General features: G+C 40.3%; 4 protein-coding genes across 6 annotated transcripts in view; 2 read left to right on the top strand and 2 right to left on the bottom strand.

Moving 5' to 3' along the window:
- LOC147160940 (chromatin remodeler ATRX-like) overlaps window positions 1–1,833 on the top strand; it is a 23,037-nt gene extending 21,204 nt beyond the window's left edge. The window contains exons 37-39 of the transcript XR_015097370.1: window positions 625–808; window positions 885–960; window positions 1,049–1,833. The gene's annotated coding sequence lies outside the window, so the exon portion shown is untranslated. The remainder of the gene's footprint in view (window positions 1–624; window positions 809–884; window positions 961–1,048) is intronic.
- Window positions 1–6,900, bottom strand: part of ccdc61 (coiled-coil domain containing 61) — a 7,656-nt gene extending 756 nt beyond the window's left edge. The window contains exons 1-14 of one of the 2 annotated variants that reach the window (XM_086098083.1): window positions 6,824–6,900; window positions 6,529–6,634; window positions 4,801–5,109; window positions 3,517–3,712; window positions 3,351–3,433; window positions 2,887–3,047; window positions 2,659–2,811; window positions 1,463–1,673; window positions 1,302–1,384; window positions 1,056–1,231; window positions 872–950; window positions 585–788; window positions 485–518; window positions 331–397 (exon numbers count right to left, since the gene is read on the bottom strand). In XM_086098083.1, coding sequence (XP_085954209.1) covers window positions 331–397; window positions 485–518; window positions 585–788; window positions 872–950; window positions 1,056–1,231; window positions 1,302–1,384; window positions 1,463–1,673; window positions 2,659–2,811; window positions 2,887–3,047; window positions 3,351–3,433; window positions 3,517–3,664 — 1,399 coding nt within the window. In that variant the 5' untranslated portion in view covers window positions 3,665–3,712; window positions 4,801–5,109; window positions 6,529–6,634; window positions 6,824–6,900. Of the gene's footprint in view, window positions 1–330; window positions 398–484; window positions 519–584; window positions 789–871; window positions 951–1,055; window positions 1,235–1,301; window positions 1,385–1,462; window positions 1,674–2,658; window positions 2,812–2,886; window positions 3,048–3,350; window positions 3,434–3,516; window positions 3,713–4,800; window positions 5,110–6,528; window positions 6,635–6,823 lie in introns of both variants that reach the window. The other variant, XM_086098082.1, reaches the window with a different exon arrangement.
- On the top strand, window positions 6,640–12,702 carry kcnk12l (potassium channel, subfamily K, member 12 like). Of its 2 annotated transcripts, XM_086098086.1 has the most exons (4): window positions 6,640–6,665; window positions 6,780–6,890; window positions 7,443–7,798; window positions 9,352–12,702. In XM_086098086.1, the coding sequence occupies exons 2-4, from the start codon at window positions 6,886–6,888 to the stop codon at window positions 10,353–10,355; spliced, it is 1,365 nt and encodes a 454-aa protein (XP_085954212.1). In that variant the 5' UTR covers window positions 6,640–6,665; window positions 6,780–6,885; the 3' UTR covers window positions 10,356–12,702. The 2 variants fall into 2 exon arrangements, with proteins under 2 accessions (XP_085954212.1, XP_085954211.1); XM_086098085.1 differs by lacking the exons at window positions 6,640–6,665; window positions 6,780–6,890 and adding an exon at window positions 6,989–7,152.
- Window positions 11,908–19,480, bottom strand: ppm1nb (protein phosphatase, Mg2+/Mn2+ dependent, 1Nb (putative)). Its single transcript, XM_086098087.1, has 7 exons — window positions 19,336–19,480; window positions 17,802–18,676; window positions 16,287–16,858; window positions 14,503–14,620; window positions 13,869–13,983; window positions 13,538–13,601; window positions 11,908–13,440 (listed from the first exon to the last, which is right to left on the bottom strand). The coding sequence occupies exons 2-7, from the start codon at window positions 18,283–18,285 to the stop codon at window positions 13,423–13,425; spliced, it is 1,371 nt and encodes a 456-aa protein (XP_085954213.1). The 5' UTR covers window positions 18,286–18,676; window positions 19,336–19,480; the 3' UTR covers window positions 11,908–13,422.
- Window positions 19,481–19,790: the final 310 nt, after the last annotated feature.

Here is a 19,790-nt window from a genome sequence, read left to right on the forward strand (position 1 = left end):
ACAATTAATCACAAATTTTATCTGTTCTAATACAATAAAAAAAAATTATAGGTAGTCATACTCTTGTTAACAAAAGTGGGAACAATTTTAAACTAATAGAAATTGTTCAAATGAATTTCTGACGTCTTTCGCCGTTGATGGCAGTGAATGAGTTAAAGTAGAAAATGCAAATTTGGGAGAACCTGCATGCGAATGCTGAAGAGCTGAATGTCAAATGTCACATTATGCGCTATGTGGGAATATTTGGAATGTGATTTGATATTTAGCAAGATAATTTTTATGATTATCTTAGATTGGTTTAAATCAGTTGAGAATAACAGAAGTTACTACCTTTGTCCTTCATCCTGTATGTTGGAGTGCTGCTTATTGGCTTCCGAGCAATCAGGCTTCCTCTGGACTATAGAAACAATTATAGACATTATACATTCAAGTGTTTTAACATCACCAAATGAACATAAAGTGACATAAATGACACCTCACGTACCGCGCCGGGGCCATTAAACGTCTGTTTCCGTCCTCTAAAATGCCACAAGCACATTAGATGAGAATGTGTGATGTCAACAATGCACGTTGAGGAAGCTCACCTGAGCAGCGCTTTTGTCATTTCTTCCATATCCACTAAAGAGCTCTCAGAGGAGTTCCTGCTCCCTTGCCGCTCTATGGACAAACTCCTCCCTCGGCTGCCGGTGCGACTCCTCGAATGAGGACACGCCTCTCTGGAGCGGGAGCGCCCTCGTTCGGGTACCAGTGATGGCGATATCATTATGTCTCGCCGCACCTTCAACTGTCTGGCACGCATCACAGACAGGTAATGGCTAATAAGAATTTTTAAAAACGTGATGAAAATTGCAGATTTTGAAGGGAAACCTACCTTTTGAGCTCAGAGTCTCTTAGCCGGCGCTGTTTGTCCTGGATGTAAGCAGTTGGGTCAAAGCGAGGTGCTCGGGAGCCTTAAATCAAGTAAGCCAATATTAATTACGGTTAACTCTTATTTGATCACAGAATACACGTTTTCATTGATGAAATATCACACTTTTACAATTTGAAGTTCACACCAGTGGGAGAAGGTGACGGCCTTCGCACGGCGGCGCGCGTCCCTGTTGAGTCTGCTCTTCTCCCTCTTTCCGTTGACCTTTGCACTCTGTCGCCTCGCCGTTCTCTGGATCCTGAGCGACCCCTGGCAGGATTGTGCGAACGATAGATCTCCCCGCACGCGGACACGGGCGTCCCTCTGCTTCAGATGCAAGGTGAGATTTATAAATGTGAGGGAACCAGTGGCGATTTAGGTACTTGGGTCTAACCTTCTGCGTAGTAACGCCAGTTCATTGGTCAGACTCTTGACATGAAGGCGGAGCGTGCACTCCGAGGCCCTCAGCTCATCCATCTTGAAGGATGGGAGGGAAAGTGTTAAAAACAAAAAAGTTGACGACTCAAACTCAAATGGCGTCCACAAGCATTCCACCTGCTCCATCAGGAGTCGCTGCTCCTGGCATCGTTTGCTAGCCGAGCGCTGATTCTTGGCCCTCTCCTTGAGCAGCTGCTCCTCCAAAGTCCTCACCACGTCCCGACCCCTCCAGTCTTGAGGTCCGCCGGGTGCGGGAACACTTCCGCCATGCTGCAGCCGCTCCAGGACCTTGGCGATGGCTTCTTTCTCCTCCTTCATCAGAGCCAGCCTTGGGAGATAAAAATATTTGCAGTGTTACATCCCCTCATGCGCATCATTTTCGGTCAATAGGCAGAAACTTTCCATGGGATGTTAAGATTGGGATTAAAAATAATAATAATCTGCAGAATTTAATTTTCTCTAAAATAAACAGTGCGTCTTGTAGTCCAGAGTGCCTTATGTATGGAATTTTCATTCACATCTATTAGCTAGCAGGCATTTATGTTTTCATCATACCGGAACAAGAATTACTTCCTGTTTCCGTGTCTAAGAATCATGGGAAATGTAGTCCTACTATCCTAATGATGCAGTTGCCAGTTAGGCCCAACGCAAAATGAGCTTTTTTGGCATCATATTTCCAATGTTACAATGTAAGACCGGACCAGCGCGAGGTAAACAACAGCTAGCTTCCGATAGCTGCCGGGGCAGAGCCAAAAAGGTTGGATAATGGTGAGTGCTTTGATTTGTTTACAACTGTCAACCAAGATAGCATTTAGCATTAGCCAAAGGAATAGCAAAACACCGATCACCAGATTCATTAGCAATGTTCAAACTTTGTTTTTGTCTGCTTGAGGATCCTCTCCTCCGCTCAAAGCAACCCCCGTGTAGTTGTACAGTGAACGTTAGCAAGTTAGACACGCGGCGCTAACAGATAAAACCTAGCATAATGGTACTAAATCTATCATAACACACAATGCTTAACAAAAACAATGTGTCTTATAACCCGGCGCATCTTATGTATATGAAAATATTTAAAAACAGACTCATTCATTTTTATTGTACCTAATAATACGCTGCGCCCAAAAGTCTGAAAAATACGGTATTTGTGTATTTTTTCTAATATTTGTTTCCCTTTGTTTTGGTTTTTGGGGGAGCAAATCCAGTTTTTAGTGGAAAATGTATATTGGAGGTTATATTAAAGGTCATGCAGGAACCACTCTTGAAGTTTACTGTTGAAAAACAATTGAACACATTTTTACGACAAGCGCACTTACTCAGCTCGCAAGCGCTGGATTTCAAGCTCCGCAGACTTGCCGACTCCCTGAGAGCTGAGCGCGCTTAGTTCCGACCGAAGGGCCCTGATTTCCTTCTGCAAGGCGGCTGGGTCCGGCTTGCCGATGTACGGCAGCGGCAAAGGGTAGTGTATCCTACGGAAGTATAGGACACAAGTCAGCGGTGCAGACAATATGGAGGGAAACAAGTGAGCAAGGGCGCACACAAACCTGTCAAACTCCACAGTGTAGATGAGAATAAGGTAACGTTTGGCGGTGAGAGCAGACGACTGTGGATGGCCCCGAGGGCGACCGACCACTCCCGCTTTCCTGTTCCTTAGAAGTTCTAGGTCTGCGTAGGTCAACAAGTCCAGTGTGACCGAATCGCTCGTCTGCAGAAAATACATTGAAAAAAAACACACACATTAGTTAAGAACAATGATGTATATAATCATACATGTCATTCCGGTTGATGCGTATAACTTAAATGGAACCAAATTCCTTCATTTACATTCGCACCTCCCAGCCTGGAGAGATGGGACAAGATAGCACGGGAATTTTCCATTTTTTCGCTCCAGTGGCTAGCAAAACGAATGCTTGTCCGCTCCAGCTCATGCAGCCCGAAGCGTCTTCCTGTCCGTTCACATCTTTCTGAGCCAGCCACCTACAACATTGCGCTTTGTTTGCCCACGTACCTTTCTCACGGCCGACTCCAGCATGCTACAAAAAATGGGGAACTGCTTGAAGTTGCCGGTTTTCCGAGTGAGGTCTTCGATGTCTGGAAAAACCGAAGGAATGCAATGTGAGGAATGTGGCTTCAAGGTGCAGATGCCATCTTTGAATGATAACGTGATAACTTACAGGCCGGATCAAATTCTGCCTTCCACTGATCTGCCGTCTTTGAATCGGAGATTTCCACCAGCAGCCCGCCCTTATCCACTTCTACCTTCACGACAAATTCAGATCCTCGGAACACAATGTTCTCCATCACCTCCGAGCTCTCCTCCATTTCTCAGTCTGGGTCAGGGAACAACTAATTTAGTGTGCCCAGGATATGCTGCAAATACAGATAAAGAAATAGTCAGACTGGATAATATTTTTTAAATCAAATCAAATAAAACAGCTGGAAACTCAGGAGATATTTTTTTTTGAAATACAGTATATTATCAATGCTTTGCTGTGATGATAATAATAATAACTTAATAATAATGACAAATAATAATAATAATTATTATTATTATTACTACTATCTGTCAGCTTGTGTTATACTGGTGGAAATTTACATATTTTAGTGGTCCTAAACCAGACCCCCGCGCCACCACAATTGACAACATCCAAAATCCAATCAGTAGCACTAGCGCCCCCAAGTGTTATAAAATATTAGCACCTGCCACTGTAATCATATAGTGGACCACATTCTGGCAGGGATGTTCATCTTAATCTCTTCCTACCATTAAAACAAACACGTATGTTTCCTTCTCATTTCTATCTGCAATTTATTTTTGTGTGTGCCGTGAGATTTATATATATTATGTAAAATGATGTGCCTTGGCTAAATAAAGGTTGGGATACGCTGATCTAGTTGAGCAGCTGGAGGGCACGCGATGCTGCTTTTACCACAACACGCATCTAGGGGCGCTAATGAGTCATAAACGCGCGTCGAATAGAGTCTTTTAGTGAGAAAAGTTGCTATTAAATCAATTGGCATCAGGGGAAGCGGTCCTTAAGCTACGTAAAACAACAGCAACCACAACCTATTTTAGATTGTGAAGTCTGAATGTCTTCTAATTTGGTTAGTACAAAAACGCAATTCCCATGGCGCTTGTCATCACTTTCTCCCACAGTGAAAGGGGATTAAATGAGTGACACTATTAATCTTTTATCGGAGTTAACATGCACGCAAGTCGTATACATGTCTATTTGTTCAACTCGATTGCTGAACTCGTGCGATGCACCGTTGTCCCATTTTGGAATCGGTCGCTGAACAAATCAAGGCGGGTCTCTTTTGGATTGACCGCTTGGCCATCTTCGTTTAGCTAGCTAGCATGTTTATTACGATAACAACAAGGCAAGCTTCCTATGCATATTTGCAAAGTGACATTAGAAGTAATACACGTCATCTCATTTGCAGAAAACAGCGTTTACCTTTGGTTCCAGCGATGCGTCTTGAAATCGCCAGAAAATAGCTAATATTGGGGAAACATTACGTTGTGTTGACTGGGCAAAGCCATTAAATGGCACTTAAATCCGCTTTCTTGCGACTTTACGCCGGGTCCAAAACAAAATTAATTGTGAGCCACCTAAGGGAGGACCCGAGGCGCTTCTACTACCGGGAAACGTTCAATTCTTCTTCTTCTGTTTCATTCGTTGGGCTGCGGCTTCTTCTTCTGCTTCATTATGACGTCCGCGGCTCGTCGCTGCCCTCTACGGGTGAAGATCTGCCTGTGTCATCACCTGAAAAGACACAAAATGGTAGCAAAGATTACTGTAGATTCACACAAATTTTGTCAAATTTAAGGTAACATTTTAAACAAAATTTTATGTTTTTTTTGTTTGTGTTGATGGTTTAATTCCAAATGTAAATGTGCAGTAAATGTCAAATGCTATTCAGAGCAAATATAAGCCATATTTTTATGAACATTTGAAAGAAAAAGAAAATTTCCCATATGTTCTGAGACAATTAACAAAAACAATAATACAGTAGCAATAATAATGAGGACAAGCACGATAAAAAAAAAAAAGATAAATGTTTGCTGAAGGCTTGCAGCTTACTGGTCAAGGTCAGCACATTGCTGTGCAGTCTACGTGAAGGACCTGTTTCCATAGAGATGTTGAACGTAGGAGAGATCTGAAGTCGTTACAGTGTGCCGTTTGAGATGCAGTCAAGTATGTGCGTGCTAAAGAATGGTTATCGCAGGATTTCTCATTCAGAATCTCAAGCACTGCCTCATGTCACAGAAGCGACTAAAAGTTTTTGGACATGCAGGTTTAAAAAAATATGTAATTATTAAGTATTGTTTTAATCTCTTTACATTGCAAATTGGGGAGGTGCTTCTTAACTCATTCACTGCCATTGACGGCTATAGACGTCAAAAATTTATTTGAACTATTTCTATTTGTTTAACTTTTTTCCCACTTTTGTTAACACGAATATGAAAACCTAGGGGGGGGGGGTATTGTACATTTAGAACAGACATAAAATTTGTGATTATTCGTGAGTTAACTAGTGAAGTCATTCAATTAATTACAATTAAAAAATTTAATCGCCTGACGTCCCTAATTTTTAATCATCTTTTCTTTTTCTTTTTTATCGCGTCAGGTGATTACATTTTTTAATTGTAATTAATTGCATGACTTCAATCGTTAAGTCATGATTAATTACAAATTTTACGTCTGTTCAAAATGTACAATATATTTTTTTCTAGGTTCTTATATTCTTGTTAAAAGTGAGAAAAATGTTAAACTAATAGAAATAGTTCAAATGAATTTTTTTAAACGTCTATAGCGTCAATGGCAATGAATGAGTTAAATAAAAAAAAACTGTATGAAGGTACAATTATTTCTCATCAATTGTAATTTAAATCCTTTGATCAAATTAACATTGACGCAAATTATGCATTTACTTGGATTTAACAGTCCAGTAGTCCCTCAGATAAAGTGAACAAACTATTAGTGATATGTAAAACCCCCCCAAAAAATATATATATTTAGCTGGCAGCAACACAATTGAAAAAAAAAGACAGAATTCTCACACGCTGTTCCACGAATCACACGTTTTTTTTTTGTAGTCTTATTGGACTATAATGAGCATGACTGGATCATAATTTGAGAAATTGCAGTATTCTGTCTGACAGGCATGAGGTCCGCACCTACCTCCAGCTGCCACTCAGCCATCAGAGGCTCGACTGAAGGAAGCCGTGCCCTTCGCTGCACTTCCATACAAGATTAAAGGCCTGACTACAAACACCTCCCGCACAGTCTGCAGCAACAACAACAAAAAAACATCACAGGTTCCGTAAACAGAAGTGCACCCAAACTGTATCTTATACAGACAGAAGTCTTGGGACACATTTCTTGTTGGATTGATATGCAAATTAGTTTTGACAGAGGTTTCTTTTCTGTAGGTCCATGAAAAATGCTTGGCGGTGAAGAACTTAAAAACTCTGACCTGAACCCCATCAAACACCTTTCGGATGATCTAGACCGGAGTGCAAGCTGCTCATCGTCATTATGGAGTAAGAGAAATGTTTTTTGAATTTCTGTGCATATGTGGGGGGGGCAAGATCAAAGAGGGTGGGCTTGGACACAGAAGGTGTGGGCGGGAAAAAAATGATGTCAGCGCGAGACAGATAAAGCATCATTGAGCCTGTGCTGTGCGCGCACACACACACACACACACACACACCAAAACACACACACCGCCTCTTGTTGGTCATCATTCAACAGATGCACAGCAGACATGTTCAGGGAGAGGGACTCTGCTCTCAACCTTATCAGGTATGTCTCATTGTATTATTTGTAAACAGGATTTCACACTTTTTACAATTGTAAAATCCATTCACGAATATACCCGTATTTACTACTTAACTTAGATTAGTGATGTTTATGCTAATATGAACTGTTTGACTAGCATATGTATGATTTTATAATGCAGGTGTGTGGTTGCAGTATACAATATATATATATATATAAATATGTATATATATATATATATATATGTATATATATATATATATATATATATGTATATATATATATATATATATATATATGTGTGTTGTTTGCAGCTGCTGTGGTGGGGTGATGGCTCAGAGGAAGTCTGCTGGATGCCGCCCCAACGCGCCCATCAACCAAGACAACGCTCGTTTTTTCCTTCTCGCTGCCCTCATTCTTCTTTACCTACTGTGCGGGGCCGCCATCTTCTCTGCCCTAGAGCACCCCTTTGAGCTCCGCGCCCGCCGCCTGTGGAGGCAGCAGCTGGATAACTTCACCCGGCGGTTCAACGTGGACCCGCAAGACCTGCACACCCTGCTGCGGCAGTACGAGGAGGCCAACGGAGCGGGGATACGAGCGGACGCGTTGAGGCCACGCTGGGACTTTTCTGGAGCATTTTATTTTGTTGGTACGGTGATCTCCACTATTGGTAAGTTTTGTAACAGTTTCAGTACGAACCCATTTTCCTGTTGCTACTGTTGCTATTAAGTTGAACATGCTATTATTCTGTTCTCGGAATAGTTGTTTTTCTTCCTGCTTGTCACTTAATGGCACAGATAGATGAACAACTATTAATTACAATTAAATCAAATATAATTTTCCGCAAGACAGCCATTGGGGATCACTGGCATAAACAACCTTTCCCATTCACATCAACAGGCAATAAGAAATAGCTCAAATTTAGGCCAGTTTTTATTTATCCAATTCATCCATCCATTTCCGAACACATGTATTTAAAACAACCAACTTATGTTCCCTTAAGAATGGTCCAGCTAGCTTTATGCTAACATACCGGTACTGTATATTGCCTTCAAGACTCTATTGACATGCTAATAGTTAGCATCGATAGTTGTGGGTTTTTAGAAGCAGCGATCACAAACAGTGGAGTGACACCTGGATCTAATAGCATTATTATTTGTTAAGAGAACACGCATAGTTGAGCCGGTCACAAAAATGCCACCAAAGTCCAAAGAAATACAAATTTGATAAACTCAACTCAACTCAACTAGCTTGAGCTATGCTAACATCTGGCAAGATGTCATTCTTGACAGCGGAAGTTATAAAGGAGGTCAACCCAAAGATATATTTTTTACAATAATATGTTCTTTGCGTCTTCACTAGTCAAAACATTCTGATTAATATTGCTTTTGTGGAATATGAATTAAGCAGCAAAATCTAACCATTTTTATCCATCTCAGGGGCGGCCATTTTGCCACTGCTGTCTCGTGAAAATGACATCACAATAGCTCAGAGTTCAGAACAACAAGAGTATGAAAACCTAGCAATTTCGTTTTATTGTACATTTAGAACACATATAAAATTTGTGATTAATCATGAGTTAACTAGTGAAGTCATGCGATTAATTAAAATAAAACTGCCTCTTGCCCCTAATTTTTAACAATATATTTTTTAATGAATTTATGGCAGTGAATGAATTAACAGAAAGAGTTTTCTGTAAATTCATCATTAGCTACACAAAAAAACCGATTTCTTAAAACCTAGAATTTTTTTATTGTACATTTAGAACAGATATAAAATTTGTGATTAATCGTGAGTTAACTAGTGAAGTCATGCGATTAATTACGATTACAAATTTTAATCGCCTGACGCCCCTAATTTTTAATAATCTTTTCTTTTTTTATCTTTACTTTTTTTTTTAATAATACAAATAACTAGTGAAGTCATGCGATTAATTACAATGAAAAAATGTAATTGTCTGACGCCCCTAATTTTTTAATCATCTTTTCTTCTTTAAAAAAAAAAAAGATTAAAAAAAGAAATGAACAAAAGTGGGTGAAAAAATTCAACTAATAGAAATAGTTCAAATGAATTTTTGACGTCTATAGCCGTCAATGGCAGTGAATGAGTTAAAAACGAATTTTTTGGGGGTTTCTTCTTCAAGAGCAAATATATTGGTGGAATTCCTAATTGTACAATCCCAGGTCACCTTCATGCCTTACTTAAAAATAATTTTCTCTCCAGGGTTTGGTATGACCACGCCGGCGACCATACCGGGAAAGATCTTCTTAATCTTTTACGGTCTGATCGGCTGCGCCGCGACCATCCTATTCTTCAACCTTTTCTTGGAGAGGATCATCACGATGCTGGCTTACATCATGCGCTGGTGTCATGAACGCCGCCTTCAGTGCGGCGGAGTCGGCGACGTGTCCAGCCGGCAGGAGCCGTCCGGGGAGGAGGACAGCCTGGAAGGCTGGAAGCCTTCCGTCTATTATGTGATGCTGATTCTCGGACTGGCTTCGATAGTGATTGCATGCGGCGCTTCCACTTTATACTGCTCCATGGAGAACTGGAGCTACGTGGAGTCTCTGTATTTCTGTTTTGTGGCCTTCAGCACCATCGGATTCGGCGACCTGGTAAGCAGCCAGAGGCAGCATTATGACTCTCAGGAGGCCTACCGGCTGGGGAATTGCCTTTTCATTCTTATGGGAGTATGTTGTATTTACTCACTCTTTAACGTCATTTCCATTATCATCAAACAAACTCTCAACTGGCTCTTGGAAAAGTTGGCGTGTCCCGGGGACCGTCGGGCCAGCTCTTGCCCGGCGACCGGATGCTGGTGGCTCTGCTGCCCCTGCCTGCACGAGCGGAAGGGCGACCGGGGGCATCCGCCGGCTCACCTCGGGCAAAAGCGATCGAAGCGCAACGCGGTCCAGCCGCTCCTGTCGCACCGTCCCGCTGGAAGGCAACGTTACGCGGACGGCTCGGTGGAGACCGTGTTTGACAGCGAGACGGACGGCGGCGCGCTAACGGACGGGGCGTACGCAGGCCGGCGGCTGTCGGGAGAAATGATCTCTGTTAATGAGTTTATGGTGTCCAATAAGGTGTCTTTGGCACTGCTGCAGAAGCAACTGAGTGAAACCGCACACCAGGGGCCACGGCAGAGTCACCAGAATGGATTTTCGGAAGGAGTGGGGGCGTTGGCCATTATGAATAACCGTCTCCAGGAAACCAGTGTGGATAGGTAGTACGACTGAACCATTTTGAAAAATAATCCAGTTGCGATGATTTCCCTTTTAATATTGCGATTAAAATTTTTTTTTTTGCAATTTCCTCTTCTCATGTAAAAAAAAAACCAAATGCAATAAATTATTCAGCATTACAATATACTATCAGATTTGTTATGCTTTTGGTTTTATAGGTTAGTTATGCTAAAATAAAGGCAAATGCATCATGAATTAATATGAAAGACAGTTTATTTATGTACTTGAAATAACATTGTTAGCATACTGTACTAAAGAGTAAACAGTTTGACTTGCAGTCTTTTATTCGTTCACTATGTCAATGTCACAAAATTATAATATATATATATATATAATTATTTTTTTAAACAATCTATGTATTCATTACAGATAGTCATTATAGAGTCTAGACATGCTCGCATTTTGGTTTGAGGAGTAAAAACATGAAAGCAATTTAAAGCGTTCGATATCACAGTCAAGATAGGTTTGATGTCCTGAAGTGATTGGCTCATACAAAAGCAATCAGATGAAAGCAGCCATGAAGGGCCACTTGATGCCGGACTGCTGATGAGTTAAGAGGGCTGCGCTCGCTCGTCGTCTTCTTAGCTCCGCAACTAATATATTTGTGTGGAATAAAGCAACATAGAGAGCATAGGCACAAAAAACAAAACAAGATCATCTTATAGAAAAAGATGCACACATCATTTGGAGCCTTTTACATTACATAAATGGTAAACTGCAAAAATAAACCATTTTAACTCATTCACTGCCATTGACGGCAATAGACGTCAAAAATGTATTTGAAGTATTTCTATTAGTTTAACATTTTTTTCCCCATTGATGTTAACAAGAGTATGAAAGCCTAGAATTTTTTGGGGTACATTTAGAACAGATATAAAAAATTGTGATTAATCGTGAACTAGTGAAGTCATGCAATTAATTACAATTCCAAATTGTAATCGCATGATGCCCCTAATTTTTAATCATCTTTTCTTTAAATGTTTTATTTTTTTAATAATCTTTTTTATTTATTTATGAAAAGATGATAAAAAATTAGGAGTGTCAGGCGATTACAATTTTTAATCGTAATTACTCACAATTAATCACAAATTTTATATCTGTTCTAATACAATAAAAAAAAAATCTAGGTATTCATACTCTCGTGAACAAAAGTGGGAAAAATGTTAAACTAATAGAAATAGTTCAAATGAATTTTTGACGTCTATAGCCGTCGACGGCAGTGAGTGAGTTAATTTGCTGATCATTTGCACGTCTCAACATGCTCAGTATAATCAAACAAAAGCCTTAAGAGGATGCTTTTTTTAGCATGACATCAATCAAAGGCGCACCCGAACAAAATTATTTTTTGTTCTTAAGCGCTGTGTGTGGCAGTAGAGGAAAGAGCAAGAGTAAAAAAAAAAGCTGTAGAGCTTTTTCTCTATGCAAGAAAACCCATTTTAATCCATCATACTCCATATTGTATCACAAATCTAATCTAACGTGCCAGTTTAATCAAAATGTGTATTTTGCACGGTAATAAACATGCCAGTAGTCACACTAGTTCAAATATTCTTTATTTTGTCTGAAAGCCATTTCATTATTAACATATAACATCTAGATATAGAGAAAGTTGTTCACTGAGATAATACAACATTAATGATATAATGACCCATCCTGATTATTGACCATCCTGATCAAGAAAGAGATAAGGCAGTATACATAGTTCTGTAACATGCAGGGGGGGGGTCGAATATGACATGCAATACTGTATACTGATGATGTTTTTCCTGTAAGTTTCATTGAGGACTTGAAGAAGAAAAAAAGAGTACTGTATATATTTTCCCTGACTTTGTGTTATATAATTTCATTTACTCAAAAGTTCTGAGGATGATTACATTACATTATAAATTCTTGTAAAAAAAAAACTAAAATAATTCCCCCCCCCCCCCATGTCATATTTAAAAACTACGATATGTTGAATTTGTTAACATTGTTAACATTTTTACTGTTTTACTTTATATTTTAACCGTTTTGAATTTAGTTATAACTGTGTAAATGTAGGTATAATTATGTTAACTCAGTATAGCTCAATCAATAGTATTGTCTATTGCATTCTTATCTGTCTCTCTGGTAACAGGTTTCTTTTCTATATTATCTAAAGGGAGTATAGTTGGTACGAGTCTCTGTCCGGTCGAAGAGAGTCCAAGGACAGGCTGATTTGCTACTCTTCAAGTCTAATCTGATTTGTACCTATTGGAACTTGCTCATGGGAGGGGAGAGGGATTTTTTTGTATTCACTGACTTTCAATAAATATCTGTGTGCTGGAGGAGGAGACACACTTTTTGAACGGAACACTGCTTGCGTGTCTTCATTTGTGTGATCAGAAGCTTCTGATGAATTATACCTTTGCAAAGGGACTTCTTCACCAGAATCTCACCATTCAATTTATTGAACACGCAAAGAGTACAATAATAATATTGTCTACTCTATCAAGTTCAACCATCTAACGTAACACAAACCTCAACGTATTAAATGTGAAATATATTTTTTCTTCTTCACATTATTATATTAGTTCATTTCCTTGCCAACAATACATAACAAGGGAACTTTTGTGCTTTTCCAACAGCTAACAAGGTAGCATTAGCATTGAGCAGTATTAGCATTTCCTGTCTGAACAAATGGACCTTATTGTATGCTAAGGCTAAGCTAAAATGTGCCTACACTCTTACAAATACATTCCATCCATCCACTCTTATTTCACAGTTGCTAATATTCAGTCTGACGGGCTTTTATTTGTCTCGTCCGTTGACTGAATATGAGGCAGAAGTTTGTTGCTGGGTCAGTGTCGCTGAGTTAGTCTGACAAAATGTCACAATTGTACAAATATAGAATGTATCAGGCTTTCCTATACCTACTTTTGCATTGTATTTGTTACGACAAGGTGCTGCTCGCTAGAATGATGTAAACAGACACTGTTCACTAACTCCCTTTTTGTCCATTAGAAACATGAATAAAACAGTTAATATAGATATGGATTACAATCCCTTAATTGACACAATCCAGTCGGCCTATTCAGGAGCCCTCCATTTCCTGGTTGGACAGAAGAAGAAGAAAAAAAGTGTTATTAATGTAACGGATTACTGACGATTGTGCATATTAACATTTTATGTATTTATTTTGTACTTACATTTGGTACTGTCGGGTTATGCATCTCTCTCTGTTGGTAGTAAGCGGAGATAATGCAGTTCCTTCTGTAACACACACACACGCAAATTAGTTTTTTGTTGTTTTATTTCATCTTTTTTTTTTTTTTTTTTTGCTGTTGCGTTTAGCAATTGTTGTGATTTGCACTCCAAGTCAAGTCATCGGGGGCCACCATAGTGAGCTTTTCTGCCACGCCCGAGACATGTCGCACTTTCAGATTTTTGTTACATCGGCACTGCAAAAACATAAACCGAAGACACTTTTCTCTTCTGCACGATTGCACAAATACACACGCACACACGCTGGCATCTCACTTGCTCTGTATGCCTCCCCCTGGTGGTAATCCGGGGATTACGGTAGATGCAAGGACCGTGAGGACCGCCAGTAAATCAGGATCCTCCCCTCTGGCACACAGCTCATCATAAATCTCTGTTAAGTAGAAGACAGAAATTTCATCAATCAAGCATCATGAAGTATTTTATACGGACTCTTTCAAAAAAAAATAAAAATTGGGGCAGGTAATGCAGTAAATTTGAAAAGTTGTGTATAACAATAATAATTATATTTCAGTATTCAAAATATCAGAACTTCTAGTTCCTAATGTATTTAACATAAAAAAAAAAGTGTGTATTTTGCTCATTACTGCTGCCGTTAATTTAGGGCAGCTGTAATTTAACCTAATATTGGCTCGTGGGCTAATGCTAATGCTAGTTTGTGTGTATACAGTGTGTTATAATGTATGCAATATGTCTAAACACGGTATTCTGATTAATATTGCGTTTGTGGAATATGAATTAAGCAGCATAATCCACCTGTTTTTTTTTATCCAGCACAGAAAATTAAATCACAGTTGCTCAGGGCTCAGGTAATGACCAATCACAGCTCAGCTTGTGATTGTCACATGACCGTAATAGTAATATATATATATATATATATATGACATCATACCTGCTACTTTGGACTCCAGCAGATCCTCCAGCTCGGCCTCCTGGTGCAAGGCCTCGGTGGACAGCTGGGGAGCGCCAGGGAAGCACAGCAGAATGATGCTGATGTTGTCAAGGCTGCCCTGTGGTGGAGAGTGACGGCCATGTTGGCAAAGCATTCGACTCCGACCCAACCCACGTCACCATTTCAAGCCTCGCTGCCGATTTATTTATTTATTTATTTATTTATTTTTTGCACGCATCTGCTGCAGTGGAGCAGAGGAACGTGCACGCAATGAAGAAGAAGCTGTGACATTTTGAGGTTATTGTGCATTTCCACGCTGGATCGTTCTTACGTAATGATGACATGATGGACGTGACAGTTAAGCGGAGGGCAGCGCCGCTGTTAGTTTGTTTACTTGCTGTTTATTTCAATAGGGTTCTTCACTTATAGCTGAGGAGGACATCAATGACAAAAGTCTCAATTAAAGTAAAACTTGTACTTCTAGGGGGTGTTTAACTCATTCACTGCCATTGACGGCTATAGACGATTATCCACCCATTTTCAAGACCACTTGTACTTTTTAGTTTTGCGGGTGATTTGGAGCCCATCTCAGCTGTGACTACGAAATGGACTGGTCCTCCTTTGACTTGCCCAGAACATCTACTTCCATCCAGTAATTTCAAATTTCTAAAATTCAAAATGTGATCATTCTCTTGATTATATGTCAGCATATTTGATGTCCATTTCAATTTGACATTCTCAACAATTTTAATACATGACTGGCAGATTGTGTATTTAGCTGTCATGTTTGACAATAGACTATATTGCCAAATGCGTTTTGTATTTGATGTCATGTTTGTTGTGTTTAGCTCAGGGGTCAGCAACCTTTACTGTCAAAAGAGCCATTTTAGGCCAAATAAATCAACCAAAATCGTATTATTATATATATATATATATATATTTTTTTTTTTGCAATGCTCGTTTTTCATAAATTTTTAGACTTTTCTTTCTGTCAAATTTCAGAAATTCATGGCAATTTTATGCATATATTATGGTAATTTGTTGCCTCTGATCCTCCGTTTTTGGACATTTTATAGCTTTTTTGCTATCAATTTTCTGACATTTTGGGCAATTTTGTGGACATTTGATGGTAGTTTTGGGGATTTCTTCTTTTGTTTTTGGACATTTTATAGTTACTTATTGAACTTATTTTCTTGTCTGCTTTTTTGGGGAAATAATTTTCTAACTTTTTTGCAATTTTGTGTACATTCTATGGTAATTTTCTGCCTTTCTTCTTTTGTTTTTGGACATTTTATGATTACTTTTTGAACGTTTTCTATTATGCCTTTTTAAAAATAACTATTTTTTTTTATTTTGTATACATTGTGATGGTATTGTTATGTGTTTCTTTTTCCTTTTGGACATTTTATTGTCACTTTTATTTTTTAGGTAACTTTTATATCTACCTTTCAGCTTTTTTTTTTTGACAACTTTTGAATTTGAATATCTAATTATTAATTTTTTTGTTAATGAATTCAAACAATGTTTTATCCCCCAAAAAAAGTTAAATAAGTAAATGTAAAATGTCTACTAATTATTTTAAGAGATCCACACTAGCCACAGAAGAGGGACTAAAGAGCCACAAGTGGCTCCAGAGCTGCAGGTTGCACACCACTGGTTTAGCTCAATAGCCGGAATAAACAATGGTCCCTCACTTAATTAACCCGTTAAAAAGTATTTCAAGTCAACAGCTGACCAAATGCCTGATGTGGTACTAAGTTCAGTTTCGAGAGGCAGGTTCTGACCTTGTAGAGGCAGAGGTCAATGACCTGCGAGCAGACATCCCTCAGGTCGGTGCACACGAGCAGACGGTTGTGAATGAAAGCGCAAAGTTCCTCATTGCTGATAGTGTCCCACACTCCGTCGCAGGCGAGCACCAGGAACTCATCGGCCGGCGAACGTTCAACGACGCACACCTCCGGCTCGGGCGAGACCATCTGTTCGTTGGGCGGCCGGTTCTCCGCCCCCTTGTAGCTAAAGTCGCCCAACGCTCGGGAGACCGCCAATGAGCCGTTGATACGTTGGAGGGACACGGATCCTCCGGCGCTCTCGATGCGCTCCTTCTCCAGGGGACTGTAAGGTTTGTGGTCCTCGGTGGAGAAGCACACCTGGCCCGAGCGACACAACACGGCTCTTGAGTCGCCGCAGTTGGCGAAGTAGATGTTGTAGGGCGAGATGAGGGCGGCCACTACGGTGGTGCCGCCTCTCTCCCACCCTTCCCGGCGGGCCGCGGCGTGGACATGCTTGTCCGTTTGCAGGAAGCCTTCGGTCAGGGCACCTTTCACCCTGTCGGGGTCGTCCTCGGGCCCCAGGCCACCTGTCAACGCAAACGCAACTCGTAATACTACATGAAATTGCAATTGCTGAAAAATGCTATGATGATGTTTTGCTCTCTTTTTAATTGATTCAGTGTTGCTTTAGCTCATCATTTACAATAATCAGACATTTCATATTTTTGGGAGCGAATACTTTATTTGCTCACTTGTTAAAAACTCACCTATTTTCTAATTACATAACAGAAAAATAATTATTTCAATGTCATTTTGGTGTCAAGGAACTAGGTTGGCGTGAGTTGTGGCGTTTCATTTCAACCAATGTAATGCTTTGCTGTCATCTTGTGGCATCTACGTGCAATTGTAAAACTTTTTGGGGCATCAATTACTGCTGGATTTTTGCTAATTTGCGCATGAAAACGTAGCATATAGTGTTTCAAGGAAGAATTATCCGCATATGAATGTCACGTGACCAAACTCGGAATACAGGTGAACTGTGATTGGTCATTCCTTATCTGAGCCCTGAGCAACTGCATGTCATTTCAATTGACAGCAAGTGGCAAAATGGCCGCCCCTGAGATGAATAAAAGAGATGGATTTTGCTGCTTAATTCAAATACCATAAACACAATATTAATAAGAATATGACATTTAAAATATACATATGGTTTGCCTTATGAAATATTTGTATATGTGTCAAACTGAAGGCCTGAGCACATTGAGTTTGAAACACGACCTGAGCACTGAAATTTGAGAAAATATATGAATAAAAAATATTAATAAAGCCTACTTGACCTGACTAACAGAAATGAAGCAGGGATTTGTTTTTTTTCTTCCAAATTGCATTCTACAACAAAATGTCGATTGAGATTCGATCTTTTTTTCTTTCTTTTTTTCAGCGCTTGTTTTAGATTTGTAGGAGGCATACGAGTCCTGAACACGCGCACGTGTGTGTGTGTGTGTGTGTGTGTGTGTGTGTGTCTGTCACCTGTGGCCAGAATGTGGCCAAAGAGGTGCTGTGAGCAGTGCTGTGCCACCGTGCTCCCCGCATGCCCATCGAACACGGCGAAGAAGCTCCAGTCGGCCAGCTCTCCCGCCAGCTGAGGCACGCAGTTGTGGTAGTCCTCCATGTTGGCCCTCCAGCCTTGCATGCTCCCCAGGGCATAAGTGAGCCCCCAGCGGGCGCAGCCCTCCTCTGCCAGTTTGTCCAACACCGGCCGGTCCAGGTATGGGCTGGGGATGACCTCCTCTTTCTCCCCCTCACCGCCGGGTTGCTCCCCCTCGGCCGCTCCCCCCCGCCCACCTTTGAAGAAAGAGCTGACCCTCTTCTCCGTCTCTTTGACCAGCTGCCGCACAAACGCGGGCATCTCCACGCTTCCCTTCCTCGACGTCCTCATGCTTCGGATGTTTTGTTTACAGCTGGTGGCGAGGCCTGCTGCTGCTGGGCCCTCCTCGGTGCATGGCTGCCTCATCTGATGGATGTTCTCGCCTCCCTCTCCTCGCTCATCTCCTCTCCGGAGACGTCACTGAGCGCCGCTCTCGCCTCCGCCCATCCTCGCTCAGTCTCCTCTGCTGCGATTTCTCATTTTCCTCCGTTTTTTTCCTTCCTCTTTCAATGCCGGCCTCTTTGCCTTGTTATGTTTTCTCTACCTGCTCCGGGATTGGTCGGCTATTTCCGTGCACCAATCCCAGGCCCGCCTCTAACTGTCACTATCATAATGGAGCTCAGCCTCTCTCAACGTCTTCCTACGGGTACTTCGGACCCTCCCCCTTTGCGATAAAGCCAACCTTTGATCAGGCTGGATTATAGGCTCACAGCATGGTGGATTATGGGGCAGTCTGGCCATTTAGATCACAGTGTGCCTGAGTGACGGAGGAAAAGACAAACACAAAGGCAAGTAAATGTAATGAAGTTCAGTTGAATTGTAAACCAACGATGCTGGCAATGACTGGATTGTTGCAAACTGCAAAGCATTTCCCAACACATTTTCAGAAGCCCTTTTGGGCAATTTTACAAAGTTGGACATAACACCATCCATCCACTTATTCTGTTTCACAGGGACATAAGAGGCAGACAAACATTCACACTCACATTCACACTATCACTAAGTGGGAGCTGAATCCATGCTGCCTGTATGAAAATCAGGCCAGTGATTAATAGGAAGAAAAAGCTAAATTTCTATCTGGAGATATTTTAAATTCATGTTATGTATTTTGCACCATACCTCATGACTTACACTGTGCAATAGTAGCTCCACAACCTTCTGTGAATATGAAGATGAATATGTAAATTTAGGTAAACAATTTTTTTTTTAATTAAACAATAATAAATAAGACACAAAACGAGGGTATCTGCATCTGTTTTTCAATTTGCTGATTTATGTCTAATGTACTTAATTATTATTATTTTTAATTGTTATACGTTTTATTTTGGTTAATTTGTGAAGTGGAGTAAACCACCCTCCATCAAAGGGGTTACTTTTCAGACCAAGACAAAAATATTGTATTTTAAATTAACAAACCTATCATCTCCTATCGTCTCCAATGTCCAAAGGTGTACTGTAAGCTACATTATAAAACGAACCTGCAGCTGTCGCTGTGTAAGTAGAAGTTTTGAAGAGAATTTACAATTTGAAAAATCTTGTAAGGTTGAAACAGGCCCACTTCCTGTTTTCATTCTTATTCTTTTTTTTTTTACACAGTGTTAAACAAAATAGTGTGCTGCCATCCAGTGGCCGACACTGGAATTCCACTCTAAGTAAATGGGGTCAAAACAGAATTGACCCAAGTGGACAAAAAGTGGCATTATTTACAGTACTTGAATCATTTAGTTATTAATTTTTCATTGAAACATAAAAACATTACATTTGAATATAATAAAAACCTGTATGTGGCCCCAAGAGCTCATCATATTAATTGAAAACAATAATTACTTTAAATCATGCTGCAGTTTGACCCTGCATTAACACCATTTTAT

The sequence above is a fragment of the Leptonotus elevatus genome, chromosome 16 (genome assembly GCF_054856555.1).
Source record: "Leptonotus elevatus isolate MCC_2025b chromosome 16, RoL_Lele_1.0, whole genome shotgun sequence".
Taxonomy (NCBI): domain Eukaryota; kingdom Metazoa; phylum Chordata; class Actinopteri; order Syngnathiformes; family Syngnathidae; genus Leptonotus; species Leptonotus elevatus.

Bases quoted from the DNA above. Each gene is read 5' to 3' on its own strand.
- kcnk12l (XM_086098085.1), top strand. From the start codon at position 7,115: ATGTTCAGGGAGAGGGACTCTGCTCTCAACCTTATCAG. The intron at 7,153-7,442 runs GTATGTCTCATT...TGTTGTTTGCAG, and splicing joins TCTGCTCTCAACCTTATCAG to CTGCTGTGGTGGGGTGATGG. The intron at 7,799-9,351 runs GTAAGTTTTGTA...TTTTCTCTCCAG, and splicing joins TACGGTGATCTCCACTATTG to GGTTTGGTATGACCACGCCG.
- ppm1nb (XM_086098087.1), bottom strand. From the start codon at position 18,285: ATGAGGCAGCCATGCACCGAGGAGGGCCCAGCAGCAGCAGGCCTCGCC. The intron at 14,621-16,286 runs GTCAGAACCTGC...TCTCCACCACAG, and splicing joins TTGACCTCTGCCTCTACAAG to GGCAGCCTTGACAACATCAG. The intron at 13,602-13,868 runs GTGAGATGCCAG...TGTGTGTTACAG, and splicing joins GGGGGAGGCATACAGAGCAA to AAGGAACTGCATTATCTCCG.